This window comes from Lycium ferocissimum, chromosome 9, assembly GCF_029784015.1.
Source record: "Lycium ferocissimum isolate CSIRO_LF1 chromosome 9, AGI_CSIRO_Lferr_CH_V1, whole genome shotgun sequence".
In the NCBI taxonomy this organism is placed as follows: domain Eukaryota; kingdom Viridiplantae; phylum Streptophyta; class Magnoliopsida; order Solanales; family Solanaceae; genus Lycium; species Lycium ferocissimum.
Window position 1 is genome coordinate 23,438,713 of NC_081350.1, and position 15,907 is coordinate 23,454,619.

A 15,907-nucleotide genomic window follows, 5' to 3' on the forward strand; every position below is an offset into this window, starting at 1 on the left:
ATCTTAGATTCTATTTGGATGGGCTTACTAAAAAAAGCTTATAAGTTGCTTTTTGGGCAATTCTGCGAATTGCCCCTTCTTTTGGGGTGATTTTTAAATTTTGCCCCTCATATTTGAAATCTTTAAATTTTGCCCTTCGGCTAAAACCCATGAGTTTCAGGTTCGAACCCCCACACAGTCAAAATTTTAAAAAAAATTCGCAAGGCAGAGTTTAAATTTCGCTATGCCCCCACCGGCATACACTTGTGAAGGAATTACCAAAGTTATGCCGGACCCGGCATACTTATGCCTTATGGGCAGACTTGGCATAAGTATGCCGGATGCGGCATAACTTTAGTAATTCATTCACAAGTTTATGCCGGGTCCAGCATAAAAGTTTGCCCATTAAAAGTATGCCCCCACCGACATAAACTTGTTAAGGAATTACCAAAGTTATGCCGGACCCGGCATACTTATGCCAAGTCTGCCCATAAGGCATGAGTATGCCGGGTCCGACATAAATTTGGTAATTCCTTAACAAGAGTATGCCGGGTCCGGCATACACGCGACCCAAACCTTGCCTTGCAATTTTTTTTTTAATTTATGCTTGAGTAGGGGTTCGAACTCAGAACTCATGATTTCTGCGTGAACGCTCAGAGTTGCAATGCGAAGGGCAAAAATTAAAGACCAAAGAATATGAGGGTCATAATTTAAAGACCACAAATATGAGGGGCAAAATTTAAAGACCACCCCAAAAGAAGGGCAATCCGAGCAAAAAAATGTTACTTTTTTAAGTTAAGTCAAACGGGCTAACTTATTTTTTGAGATTATTTTAAGCACAAAATGACTTATAATCTGGTCAGCCAAACACTCAAAAAAACTTAAAACAGTTTGCAACTTATAAGCTAAGCCAAACGGGCTCTTAATCATTAAGTGCGTTTCTTTTAAAATTTTATAACCACTTGATAATTTTGAGTAGATTTAAATGATTAAGCACCATCACAAAGTCCAATTACATTAAGATATTTTATTCGAAAATTTCTATAAAGATGACAGTTCACCAATACATCCACTTTAATTGGTAAAATTTTCGTTGTCCACCATTATCAATTACCACATTTCACAACCGCCATCCTCAATCACAATCGCACCATTGCGAATTACCACAGTCCCACCTCGTGCAAAAATAATAGGAGTATTAGTATGTAGTAAAATTTGTGCGTGTTGGAGTTGGTATTTATCTGGGTCTTTTTCATATGTGTGTTTAAATGATACTCCCTCCGTCCCAAAATAAGTGTTGCCCTAGAAAAAATAATGTCAACTAAGAAATCAATAAACAAAATATTGAGTTTCTTAATCTATCCCTTTTTATTAGATGTTTTTGAAAATTGATAAAGATGATTAATTCTTTAATGGTAAGAGCATATTTGGAAATACTTATCAATCTTTGTCTTGAATTCTTAATATGACACTTATTTTGGGACGGAGGAAGTATATATTAAATATTTGTACCCGTTCTTTTGTTTTGTTTATTGTCAGATATTAATTTCATATCGTTTGAAACATATACTTTAAATTCTTGATTTGCCTGTACCTACTAGTTGTGAATATCTTTTTGATATTGAATTTCTTTGCAGTAGGATTGAATGAGCAGCGCAAGTGAAATCGAGGTTTTGATTGTAATGAAAATCCTCAAAGTCAAGTCTCTTAAAGAAGTAGTATTCAATAATCATTAAATTGTTCCTCCTGTTGCACTCTCAGGTATACAACCTAAAAGGAGGAGTATATTGCAGGACACATAAAAAATGCATGTGTTTTGGTAAAGGAACCAGTTCTATATATATATATATATATATACTAGACGGCGTATGCCCGTGCGCAACACTTTGGATTATAGTGTATCTATGTGTATGTAGTTGTGTTTGGATAGTGATAATATATATATATATATATATATATATATATATATATATATATATATATATATATATATATATATATTATATTGCTAATAAACATACATAAGTTTGTACTGTTTTTATATATATATATATATATATATATATATATATATATATATATATATATATATACACACACATATACTATGCTCAAAACACGATTAATATAACATTTTAGTTTGTCTCCGTATCTAAAACTTTATTATATTAGTGTTTGCTATGAATACAAAGTCAGCAAAAATTTATTAATACTTTTTAAAAGAGAAGACCTGTTTAAAAAGCAACTATTTTTCTCTTTTTGAAATAAAATAATAACAATATTTAACAATCGGTTGATACTTTAAATTTTAATTCGGTTAATTTAAAGGTGTAAAATACTTATTATTTTTTATCAAATTTTGATTTGGATAATTCTAATTCAAATTATTAAATTAATTTTACATGTTTAAAACGAAATAAAGTAGAAATTTGATTTTCAATTTAACCGAAGAAATACTATTTTTTGGTTCTGGTAAATATTCTCGATTTAGCTCATTTTACTTGTCATGTTGTCTTTTGCATGATTTTTTAAGGAAACGTCAATTAATTCATTTGATATTATTTTTTCTTTTACGACATTAATCACTTTTCACATTTATTATAGTAAGAATAAAAATGAAAAAATAATTAAATTCTATCTTATTTTAAAATATAAATATTTTAAGTATATTTATTTTAGTAAACGTAACAAATAAATGACATGGTGAATAGCAAATACAACAGCTTAAATATCTAAATTAGATCTCGAAGTTAATATAAAAAAAAGAAAGAAAATTATATGGTTTGGCTACTTAACGTTTTGAAGAAAAGCAATAATATGGGGTCCATTTTTTTTGTTGTACAATAATTTCATTTGCTCCCACTAATGGGTTGATACGCATGTGGCAATGAATCTGTCATTATTGACTTAATGGGATACTTTAAAAATTACACGAATATTGTTTGATTTTTTAATATGGGGTGCACTTTTTTTTTGATATTATTTGTTTTTTTAATATGGGATCCACTTTTTTTTTTTTTTTTTTTTTTGATATTGCTTTATTTTGTTAATATGGGTGGAGATGATGGTTTTTTTTTTTTTTTTAATTGCTTGTTGTTTAGTATGGGGCCCATCTCTTTTTTTTTTTTGGGAACGGACGACGATCCATGTATAGAAACTGACGTTTCTATATAGTAGTAATATATATATATATATATATATATATATATATATATATATATATATATATATATACTATGCTCAAAACACGATTAATATAACATTTTAGTTTGTGCTTCGTATCTAAAACTTTATTATATTAGTGTTTGCTATAAATACAAAGTCGGCAAAAATTTATTAATACTTTTTAAAAGAGAAGACTTGTTTAAAAAGCAACTATTTTCCTCTTTTTGAAATAAAATAATAACAATATTTAAGCATCGGTTGATACTTTAAATTTTAATTCGGTTAATTTAAAGGTGTAAAATACTTATTATTTTTTATCAAATTTTGATTTGGATAATTCTTATTCAAATTATTAAATTAATTTTACATGTTTAAAACAAAATAAAGTAGAAATTTGATTTTCAATTTAACCGAAGAAGTACTATTTTTTGGTTCTGGTAAATATTCTCGATTTAGCTTATTTTACTTGTCATGTTGTCTTTTGCATGGTTTTTTAAAGAAACGTCAATTAATTCATTTGATATTATTTTTTCTTTTACGACATTAATCTCTTTTCACATTTATTAGAGTAAGAATAAAAATGAAAAAGTAATTAAATTCTATCTTATTTTAAAATATAAATATTTTAAGTATATTTATTTTAGTAAACGTAACAAATAAATGATATGGCTGAATAGCAAATACAACAGTTCAATATCTAGATTAGATCTCAGGCTAATATAAAAAAAGAAAGAAAATTGTGTGTTTTGGCTACTTAATGTTTTGAAGAAAAGTAATAATATGGGGTCCATTTTTTTTGTTGTACAATAATTTCATTTGCTCCCACTAATGGGTTGATACGCATGTGGTAATGAATCTATCATTATTGGCTTAATGGGATACTTTGAAAATTAAACGAATATTGTTTGATTTTTTAATATGGGGTGCACTTTTTTTAACATTATTTATTTTTTTAATATGGGGTCCACTTTTTTTTTTTTTTAATATTGCTTTATTTTGTTAATATTTTTTTTTTCTTTTTTCTTTTTTCTTTTAGGAGGATTTATAGTGTTTACGTTTCCACACTTCCCTCCAGATGTGACTCGAACCTGTGGACCTACGGTCGTGGGTGGAGTGCTTTACCACACCGAGCCATCCCTCACTTGTCCTTTATTTTGTTAATATGGGTGGAGATGATGGGGTTTTTTTTTTTTTTTTTTTTTTTTTTTTTTAATTGCTTGGTGTTTAGTATGGGTGGAGATGATAGGTTTTTTTTTAATTGCTTGGTGTTTAGTATGACGCCCACTTTTTTTTTTTTTTTTTTTTGGAACAGACAACGATCCTTGTATAGAAAGTGACGTTTTTTTTTTTCGGGAACGGACGACGATCCATGTATAGAAACTGACGTTTCTATATAGTAATAATATATATTTTATTTTATTTTTTAATTTTTTTTTTAAGTTCAGCTACTGTTACCAATGCATACATTGACTTAACTCGGAGAATACACAAGAATGAACGATTGTGGAAATTATTTAGGGCCTGTTTGGAAAGCCACCCAGGTAATTGTAATTGAGCGTTATTAAACAATTTGGCATGTTTGTTTACAAGTAATTACATAGTTAGGTGGGAATTGGGTGTAATAGAGAGGGTGTAATTACACTCTCCAATTCTCAAGGGGGGTTGAGAATTGAGTGTAATTACATCGTGTAGGGTTACTTTTTAGGTTTTTTTTTTTTTTAATTTCTTTTTATTTTAAATTTCTTTTTATTTCTATTATTGTAATTTATTTATTATTGTTACTTTTTAATTTTTTTTTCTTTTTATATTATTTATCTTTCATTTTCGTTCTTCTTATTCCCAACCTTTACTTCTTGTGGTTCCATGTAATTGCTCGTATTTGTTTATTTTTTATTTTATTCATTTAACATAACCGTGTTATCATTCTAATTTTTGAAACTACACATCTTAATATTAGAAAGAATGAGTCATTAATAAATTTGACATATAATGAGGTACGTTATTAAAGTAGAATTTTGTTGTAAATGAGGTTATAGACTTATATTTTCCCGTTCTTTTGAATTATTTACTTAAGTTATGTTAGAACCCTTCGGGCCTGTTTGGAAAGCCATCCGATAATTGGAATTGGTATAATTACTAGGGCAGTAATTATACAACCTAGTAATTACACAATATTGTAAGTACACTGACCTATTGGTTTGTTATCACGTAATTACAGTGTAATTACAAGCGTGTTGTTTGATTGCACAAGTATAATTACACAGTTAGTTTAATTTAAAAATACAATTTAGTTATCAAAAATTAAAAAGAATATTTGATAAATATGTGCCTTTATAAATGATATTAAATTATGTAGTTAACAACACACTATTTCTTGAAAATATAATAATTAATGATAATATATTTGTAACTAAAATTGTAAAAAATAATTGATACATTTTTAAAATTAATAATATTTTAATTTTTTAATTGTAACAATTAAAAGCAAACTCTTTTGTGAGAACATCATGGATTGGATGTTTGTCAAAAAAAAAATTAAAATTTATAAACATAATGCTATAACATTATTCAAATGTTTGACAAAAAAAAAATCTATCAAGTGTAAGTGAAAAATAAACAACATGCAATACATATAACCCAAGTTCCAAATCTATTTTTTTAACATAATACTCTTATGTCAAATTACAACATTAAATAAGTAAATTCCAACGTAAGTTAAGTATATAAAATTTAAAAGAAAGAGAAAATATGAGTCTATAACCTCATTCACAACGAAATTCTATTTTAATAACATCACTCATTATATGGCAAGTTTGTTACTGATTTATTCTTTTTAATACTAAGAGGCGTAGCTTCAAAATTAGAATAATAACACAATTATGCTAAATAAATAAATTAAAAAAAAAAAAGAAATACGAGCAATTACATGGAATCATAAGAAATAAAGATTGGGAAAATACATAACCCCCCCCCCTCCCCCCGCCCCCAACGTATACTCGGATTAATTATGACGCACCCAACCTTTGCGGGCGACCTATTATCCCCCCGGCCTTATTTTTTTTACGTATTTTTGTACTTTTTTTCGGTACGACATGGCACAATCAAAATTTGATGCCCAGTTGCAAAGTGGAGAGTGTTGCACACTCTCCGCCACATTGGCGCCACGTCAGTGCCATGTCACTGCCACGTCGTCGTCGTCTTCTTCTTCTTCTTCTTCTTCTTCATTTCAAGAAATCAATCAACTCATTTTCCTCCATTAACACACACATATTCAATTTCATCATCAATCATAAAAAACTTTTTTTGAAGAAATCAACCAACCCATATTCTTCCTCCGTTAACACACACACATTCAACCCATTTTCTTCCTCCATTAACACACACACATTCAATTTCATCATCAATCATACATATCTTTTCAAGAAATCAACCAACCCATTTTCTTCCTCCATTAACACACACATACATTCAACCCATTTTCTTCCTCCATTAACACACACACATTCAACCCATTTTCTTCCTCCATTAACACACACACATTCAACCCATTTTCTTCCTCCATTAACACACACACACATTCAACCCATTTTCTTCCTCCATTAACACACACACATTCAACCCATTTTCTTCCTCCATTAACACACACACATTGAAGGGCAACCAGTCTATTTGAAGGGCAGTTCGTGCAATTTCTTCATTGTTTATTTTGTAAACAATGAAGGGCAATTCGTCAACCACCATTTGAAGGGCAATTCGTAAACAATGAAGGCAACCAGTCCATTTGAAGGCGATTCGTGCAATTTCTTCATTGTTTATTTTGTAAACAATGAAGGGCAATTCGTAATAAATATTTTTGAGCAACCTTTCCATTTGAAGGGCGGTCGTGCAATTTCTTCATTGTTTATTTTGAAGAAAATGGGTTGAATGTGTGTGTGTTAATGAGGAAGAAAATGGGTCGAATGTGTGTGTGTTAATGGAGGAAGAATATGGGTTGGTTGATTTCTTGAAAAGATATTTATGATTGATGAAAGAAATTGAATGTGTGTGTGTTAATGGAGGAAGAAAATGGGTTGAATGTGTGTTGTTAATTTTGAAGAAAATGGGTTGAATGTGTGTGTGTGTGTGTTAATAGAGGAAGAAAATAGGTTGAATGTGTGTGTGTTAATGGAGGAAGAAAATGGGTTGATGGATTTCTTGAAATGAAGAAGAAGAAGAAGAAAAAGTGTTTAGTGATGAAAAAGACAAAATTAATGGAGGGTTTAATGGTTGATTAGAGGTTAATTAGTGTAAATATAATTAATAAAAGAAAAATCAAATGAAAAAAAGAAAGGAAAAGTGGCAGTGACATGGCACTGACGTGGCGCCAATGTGGCGGAGAGTGTGCAACACTCTCCACTGTGCAACTGGGCATCAAATTTTGATTGTGCCATGTCAGCCGAAAAAAGTACAAAAATACAGAAAAAATAAGGCCGGGGGTAATAGGTCGCCTACAAAGGTTGAGTGCGTCATAATTAATCCCAAAGATACGTTGGGGGTGGGGGTTATGTATTTTCCCAATAAAGATTGGGAATGAGAAAAAAAAAAAAAGGAAATGGAAGCTCAATAATATAAAAAGAAAAATATATTTTAAATAAAAATAATTAAAAAGAAGTTAAAATAATATAAATACAAATAAATTAAAAATGAAAAGAAATAAAAATAAAAATAAGAAACTAAAAAGTAACTCTTTAATTACAAGGTGTAATTGCACCCAATTCTTAACCCCCTTGAGAATTGAAGAGTTTAATTACACCTTGTCTATTGCACCTAATTTTCACCTAACCAAGTAATTACTTGATCAAACAAACAAGCCAAATTGTGTAATTACACTAAATTACACCCAATTTCAATTACCTGAGTTGCTTTCCAAACAAGCTCTTATTAAACAGAAAAGGCCCAAACATACCTTGACGTATGAAAAATGGTTCATAAATACCTCATTTCCATCTTTTGGTCTAAAAATTATCCCCAATCTTTTCTTTTGGGCTCAAAATGCTCATCCTCCTACATTTGGTCTAAAAATATGTCAACCTTTAACATAGATTCAACTAAATTCTTTTGCAGTAAATCTAAGTTCAAAACGGTAAACCAGAATTTTGCAGAAAACTGGAATGATTTTACTCGGCCATACTACTACTAACTGCGTAGGTCACCCAAATATTCAGATATATATATATTCGTTTAAAAGCACACTTAGATTTTTCTTTTCTTCTATAAATGTGAATGAAGAAACATTAACCTCAAGGCACCTACACTATCCCTTCGAGTAGGCGAACCACATTACTAATAACAAGTTAAATAAGCGGAAAATTAATTAAGAATAAGTTATCAAGTCTTAAATACTTATCATAACAAGAAATGTCACGACAACCCCAAAAATCTGGTCAAAGGGTACAAGAGCGCTAACATAGAGACGGAATAGAAGTCCGTGTCCACGCTGTCAACAACCCAGCATTGGACTTCCACGTCTATTCCATCCCGAAGGCTACATATTGTCTGCGTCGAATACAAAAATTTGGTAAATAGATGGAGGAGGTCCTTCAGGGGCCACGGATGACAGGTAGCTCACCCTGAATAACTAAAAGATATCACCCTCACGTATCAACCACGGGGCGTAGAACTGGAGCCTGGATCGTACTCTGCACTCAACAAAAGTGCAAAGAAGAGTAGTATCGATATCACAACACTTGTACCGGTAAGCATCATAGGCCGACAATGATTAGATAACGCATGAAGAAGTCAAAACCAACAAGTAGCACATAGAGCAAACAGGTATGGTCACGTATCATATACAAGTAAGGTGTAAAGGAATCATGAAATCAACCAAGACAGATATAATTCACCAAATGATCACCAAATATATAAGTGGATGAATGCAATTTAATACAATAGTCACCTCTCACACTCCACTCTCGTACACACATGCTATGGCAATGCCTCATAGTCATGACCCATGGGGGACCCGCGAAGTCCATGTACCACTCGTGCTCTCCGGCAAAACCTGGAGGCTATTAATCACTCTCAATCTCCGCAAAGACCTCGAGTCTCTCGTCACTCTCAATCTCCGTCAGTCTCTCAATCTCTCTCAATCTCCGCAAAAACCTCGAGTCTCTCTCGTCACTCTCAATCTCCGGCAAAGACCTCGAGTCTCTCGATCACTCACCTCACCAATCATCACAACAATAATATAAAAGACATGTCATGCATGATATCGCCTCAACAATATCACCAATATATAGTCAACCAATACAAGTCATATTAATGTTACCATTCCTTTACACATGGTGAGTGAGCTAGTATGTGACAGAGATACGAACAGGTGATAATCACAGAAAATAACACATATGGCGACAAGCCCACATAGCAACTAACAAAGCCAAACTAACTGGAAATCACCTCTACTTCATGCCCGAAGGCCTATATGCTGTCCCCGTCACTTTCTACAACTACATACGATTCTCTAATCAGAGTCTAACTAAAGTAGACCGTAACCTACCTCAATGCCGAGCGGATGCCACGAACAATCAAATTAATGTCTTCCCTTTGCGTAGAGCCTCTGAACGATCAAAATCTATAAAATATGCGATCTACGTTAGAATACGACTCTAAGGACACCCATACTGCTATATTTATATTCGAAACCCAAAAACGCACCCCAAAAGTGGCCTTGGGCCCACACGGCAAGATTGAAATTTTATTTGAAGAAAATAATTTCGCCCATTATCTAAGGATTATATATTATTAAAATTGGTCAATTTCATCCATAAATATACTATTAAATCATTAATTCTCCTTTCTTAGGACTAGGACTCGAAACCTTTAATTACTCCAATATCTTTAACTTCGGACAAAATCTGACTTTTCGTAATTCAAATACCATGATTTAAAGGTTTTTATATCATTCAATAATATAATCTTTAATTAGGTAGACCCAATATATAAAGATTGACATTGATACATGCTAAGCATCAAAAAAAAAGAAATTGGAACCTAAATTTCAAACAAATGGATGACCTTCAACAAAATAAAATAAAATAAATAAAAACAAAATGAACACCTTTGTATCTGGTTGCCATTTGATTTCTTTATTCCTTTTTCCCTTTTAACGTATATTTAATAGTGACATGTTCAATGCCAAGTGAGTTGTAAAATTGCTTTAGAAATATAATACTCTCATCATCAATTTTATAAAACCATAAGCTTTTAATAAATAGCCATATGTATTATTTTGTTTTTATACTCACTTGTATCATCATATCTATTTATAGCATAGGTGAGGACATCATTATGACATCCACTAATTTTCTCCTAATTTTAATAACCAAAAACGTGAGATTGGTCCCACTAAATCAAATTGCATCCCTTGTGCACAAAAAAAAAAGTGGAATTCTAACGTACATATATATCATCCAAGAAATCCAACATCAATACTCAAACTATATTTCACATGATATTAAACAATTTAAATATATAATATGAACTAAACTCAAGTAAAAGAAATGGACCCATAATCATTTCTAATACCATCTCTGACATGAACACTATAATCTTAACCACTAAACACATAGAGGATTAATTATATTACACCAAGAATCAATAATTGGAAGAAATCCTTACTTGCACAGTTGAGTTCCTAGAATTCTTTTTGGAATGTTTTTGCTCTTCCTCTTGATATTTCGGTGTTGTTCAAGTTAAAGTAATTTGTGTCCACTTCCAATAATGAATAGAATGGAGCAAGATCCGTAATAAGATCTTGGACATAGGTGGTGTCTTGATAATTTATAAAAGAAGAAGAATTGGTGTTTGTTGGCAGATAAAGGAGCTGGTGGTTATCATTATCATTGACTTGTTGGAAAGGAAACATTGAGTGGAAATTATCCCTCCGTACTTCCACTAACTATTTGTCTTTCACTCATTCCCGGCAACATCATGAAAGTGGCTTGCCCACTTCATTAATTTTTAATTAAAAAAAAAATTCCACTAACTATTTGTCTTTCACTCATTTACGTGAAACATCATGGAAGTGGCTTGCCCACTTCATTTATTTCTAATTAACTACATATTGATGCCAACTTTTACGTGAGACCACTAAATAGTGGGTTGTCCATTTACATATCAAATGTCTTCCTAACACATCGTCAATTGCCTTTTCACCAAATGTAATATATCATTAGTCCTCGATTACTTCACTCTATTCATCATCTCATATAAACTATAACATGTATTAAAATTATATAAATAAATACAATATAGTCCCATACCCTTTTCGTAGTTTTAAAGTGCTAAACGACAAAACGGGTCGTTACATCAGATACCAATCAAACAATCGCTCGTCCTCGAGCGACTAGGGTAAAGGTAGACAAGAGGAGGTACCTGAGCTGTCGAACAACTGAGGATGTCTACTCCGCATATCTGCTTCGGTCTCCCAAGTGGACTCCTCAACCGGACGGTGCTTCCACTGCACCTTGACTGAAGCAATATCCTTGGACCTTAGCTTTCTCACTTGCCTATCTAGGATTGCTACCGGCTCTTCCTCAAAGGATAGATTCTGATCTAATAGTACCGAATCCCACTGAATGATATAAGACCCATCTGAATGGTACTTCTTTAGCATAGAAACATGGAATACCGGATGAACACCTGCCAAACCTGGTGGCAACGCCAACTCATAAGCCACCTCGCCAACACGACGAAGAATCTCAAAAGGGCCAATAAACCTCGGCTCAACTTACCTTTCTTCCCAAATCGCATCACACCCTTCATGGGTGAAACCTTCAATAGGACCTGCTCCCCAACCATGAACTCCATATCACGAACCTTCCGGTCAGGATACTCCTTCTGCCTACTCTGAGCTGCCGTAAGTTTTCCCTGAATAAGCTTCACCTTATCCAAGGACTCTCTTAGCAAATCCGTACCCCAAGGTCGAACCTCAAAAGCATCAAACCACCCAATAGGAGAACGACACCTCCTACCATATAAAGCCTCAAATGGCGCCATATCAATACTAGAATGGTAGCTATTGTTGTACGCGAACTCTGCCAAGGGTAAGAATTTATCCCAATGACCACCAAAATCAATAACACACGCCCTCAACATATCCTCAAGTACCTGAATAGTCCTTTCGGACTGACCATCGGTCTGCGGGTGGAACGCGGTGCTAAGATCTAACTGAGTTCCCGCTCTTTTTGCAAAGTCCTCCAGAAATGGGAAGTAAACTGAGTGCCTCTGTCAGAAATGATGGAAATAGGAACCCCGTGCAATCGCACTACCTCCCGGATGTAGATCCTGGCCAACTTCTCCGCATTATAAGTAGTCTGAACCGGAATGAAGTGGGCGGACTTAGTCAACCTATCCACGATAACCCAAATCGAATCAAACTTACCCAGAGTCTTCGGAAGACCAACCACGAAATCCATGGCGATCCTTTCCCATTTCCACTCGGAATGGGCATTCTCTCAAGCACACCACCTGGTCTCTCGGTGCTCATACTTAACTCCGCCGGCAATTCGAACACCGTGCAACAAACTCCACAATGTCTCTCTTCATTCTACCCCACCAATAGTGTTGCCTCAAGTCACGATACATCTTTGTTGCTCCCGGATGAATGGAGTATCTGGAACTATGAGCCTCCTTCAAGATTAACGGAATCAAATCACCAACTCTAGGAACGCAAATGCGCCCTTTAATCCTCAAAATACCCTCATCATCAAGAATAGCCTCCTTGGCTTCTCCACTTAGCACCTTATCCCGAATCTTGCACAATTTTACATCTTCAAACTGCTGGGCTCTAATCTGCTCCAAAAGAGATGACCTCGCCTCCACACAAGCTAGAACCTTACCAGGTTCTGAAATATTGAGTCTCACCATACTATTAGCCAAACACTGCACCTCCATGGCTAAAGGACGCTCTTCCACAATCAAACGCGCCAAGCTACCCATACTCACCGCCTTTCGGCTCAACGCATCGCCTACCACATTTGCTTTTCCCGATGATAAAGAATGGTAATATCATAGTCCTTAAGCAACTCCATCCATCTACGCCGCCTTGAATTTAGATCCCGCCGATTAAACACATGCCGAAGACTACGGTGATCCGTGAACACCTCACAATGGACTCCATACAAGTAATGTCTCCAAATCTTCAATGCGAAGACTACCGCAGCCCAACTCTAAGTCATGAGTGGGGTAGTTTTTCTCGTGAACCTTTAGTCGTCTCGAAGCATACGCGATCACCCTACCCTCTTGCATCAACACACAACCCAAGCCAATCCGAGAAGCATCACAATAAACAAGAAAGTCCTTTCCCTCTACAAAGCCAAAATCGGGGTCGAAGTCAATAAAGCCTTGAGCTTTTGAAAGCTCTCTTCACACTCATCGGACCATTGGAAAGGCACATTCTTCTGAGTCAACCTAGTCAAATGGGAAGCAATAGATGAAAACCCCTTCACAAATCGGCGATAATAACTCGCAAGGCCCACGAAGCTCCGAATCTCAGTCACTGACGTAGGCCTGGCCCAATCTCTAACCGCCTCAATCTTCTTGGGATCAACCATAATCCCATCTTTGGACACAACATGTCCCAAAAATGCTACGGAACTGAGCCAGAACTCACACTTGGAAAACTTGGCATATAATTTCTTCTCTTTCAACAAGCCAAGCACGATCCTCAGGTGCTTCTCGTGATCTTTCTTACTCCGAGAGTACACCAAGATGTCATCAATAAACACGATCACGAATGAATCCAAGTATGGCTTGAAGATCCCATTCATCAAATTCATGAATGCTGCGGGGGCATTAGTAAGCCCGAAAGACATCACCAAGAACTCATAATGACCATAACGGGTCCTAAAAGCGGTCTTCGGAATATCCTCCGCTCGAATCTTCAACTGATGATAGCCTGACCTCAAATCAATCTTAGAAAAGATCGATGCACCCTGAAGCTGGTCAAATAAGTCATCAATGCGGGGTATTGGATACTTATTTCTGATTGTAACTTTGTTCAATTGCCGATAATCGATACACATCCGCACGGTACCATCCTTCTTCTTCACGAATAGAACGGAGCACCCCAAGGAGAAATACCGGGTCTAATAAATCCTTTGCTCAACAAGTCTTGCAACCGCTCCTTCAACTCTCTCAACTCACCGCCGAGCCATCCGATATGGTGGAATAGAAATAGGTCGGGTGCCCGGCTCCAAGTCAATGCAAAAGTCAATATCTCGATCGGGTGGCATTCCGGTAAATCAGTAGGAAAACCTCGAGAACTCACAAACCACCGGCACCGACTCTAGGAAGGAGTGTCCACACTAGTATCCCGAATATGAGCCAAATATGCTAAACATCCCTTATCCACTAATTTCTTTGCCCGAAGAAATGATATGATCTTCTTAGGTCTTTGACTAGAGTACCCTTCCACTCTAATCGCGGAATACCTGGCATGGCTAACGTGACTGTCTTGGCGTGACAGTCTAAAATAGCATGATAGGGAGATAACCAGTCCATGCCCAAAATAATATCAAAATCCACCATATCCAAAATAACCAAGTCTACCCACGTATCATACCCCATAAATGTGACTACACAAGACCTATAGACCCGATCTACTATCACAGAATCTCCGACAGGAGTAGAGACACGAATAGGTACATCAAGCATATCACAAAGCATATCCAGACCCGTGGAGAAATAAGTGGACACATAAGAGAAAGTAGAACCCGGATCAAATAAGATAGAGGATGGTCGGTGACAAACCGAAATAATACCTGTGATAACCGCATTAGAGGCCTCGGCCTCTGGTCTACCCGGAAAAGCATAGAAATGGGAACGTCCACCTTCGGACTGTGTGCCTCCACGACCACCACGGACTGCCTGAGATCCTCCTCTCACTGACTGAGCGCTTCCCCTACCAGACTGATGACCACCTCTGCTAGGCTGATGGCCACCTCTGCTCGACTGCGAACCCCCTTTATTAGAATATCCTCCTCCTCTAGCTGGCGGTGCTGGAGGCCTAGATGTTTGAACTCTAGAACCTTGCCTGGATCTAGGACACTCTCTCGCGAAATGCCCTGTCTCACCACACTCAAAACATGCTCCTCTGGCCATAGGCTGCTGAACTGTCATAGAATAACTAGAATACCCCCCGCGGTCTGAAGGTCGAGAGTAAGAACCTCGGGAAGTCTGCTCAGAATTATGCCCGCTATAACTTGAAGAACCACCTACTAAAGCCTGAAGTGATGACTGGATGGGGCGGCTGTAGGGATGATGACGAACCCTATCATGGCGTCCCCCACCTCTAATAGGACCTTTGAAACTATCAAATCCACGAGCTTTCTTGTCGCCACCCCCACTATGTGTCCGACCCATCTCTGACTCAACCCTCCTGGCATGCTCTACTACTGACTGAAATGAGGCCCCAGAGGCCTCTAACTGTAAGGTCGCCAGCCGAAGCGAAAGGTCCAAACCCTTCACAAATCTCCTCACTCTCTCACCTCTGTGGGAAGTAATGCCGTCGCATAACGGGACAAAGCGAGAAATCGGTCTCATACTCCGCAACCGACCTACCCCGTTGCTCCAATGTCGAAAACTCATCCTTCCCGTTGTCTCTCGCAGTACGAGGGACATACTTCTCCATAAACACCTGATAGAACTGGGTCCAGGTCAAAGGTGGCAAGCCAACTGGTCGACACTCCATGTATGATCTCCACCACTGTTTGGCATCCCTAAC

At 35.7% G+C, this 15,907-nt stretch overlaps 1 protein-coding gene across 3 annotated transcripts; it reads right to left on the reverse strand.

The window, feature by feature from the left end:
- Positions 1-8,809: 8,809 nt before the first annotated feature.
- LOC132069322 (glycine-rich RNA-binding protein RZ1A-like) lies at positions 8,810-15,386 on the reverse strand. 3 transcript variants are annotated; one of them, XR_009417743.1, is made up of 2 exons: positions 10,801-11,055; positions 8,810-8,822 (listed from the first exon to the last, which is right to left on the reverse strand). XR_009417743.1 is itself a non-coding variant. In XM_059462703.1 (2 exons), the coding sequence occupies exons 1-2, from the start codon at positions 15,301-15,303 to the stop codon at positions 9,708-9,710; spliced, it is 405 nt and encodes a 134-aa protein (XP_059318686.1). In that variant the 5' UTR covers positions 15,304-15,386; the 3' UTR covers positions 9,611-9,707. The 3 variants fall into 3 exon arrangements, 1 of the variants encoding a protein (XP_059318686.1); XR_009417742.1 differs by lacking the exon at positions 8,810-8,822 and adding an exon at positions 9,611-9,754; XM_059462703.1 differs by lacking the exons at positions 8,810-8,822; positions 10,801-11,055 and adding exons at positions 9,611-9,754; positions 14,946-15,386.
- Between the last annotated feature and the right edge of the window lie 521 nt (positions 15,387-15,907).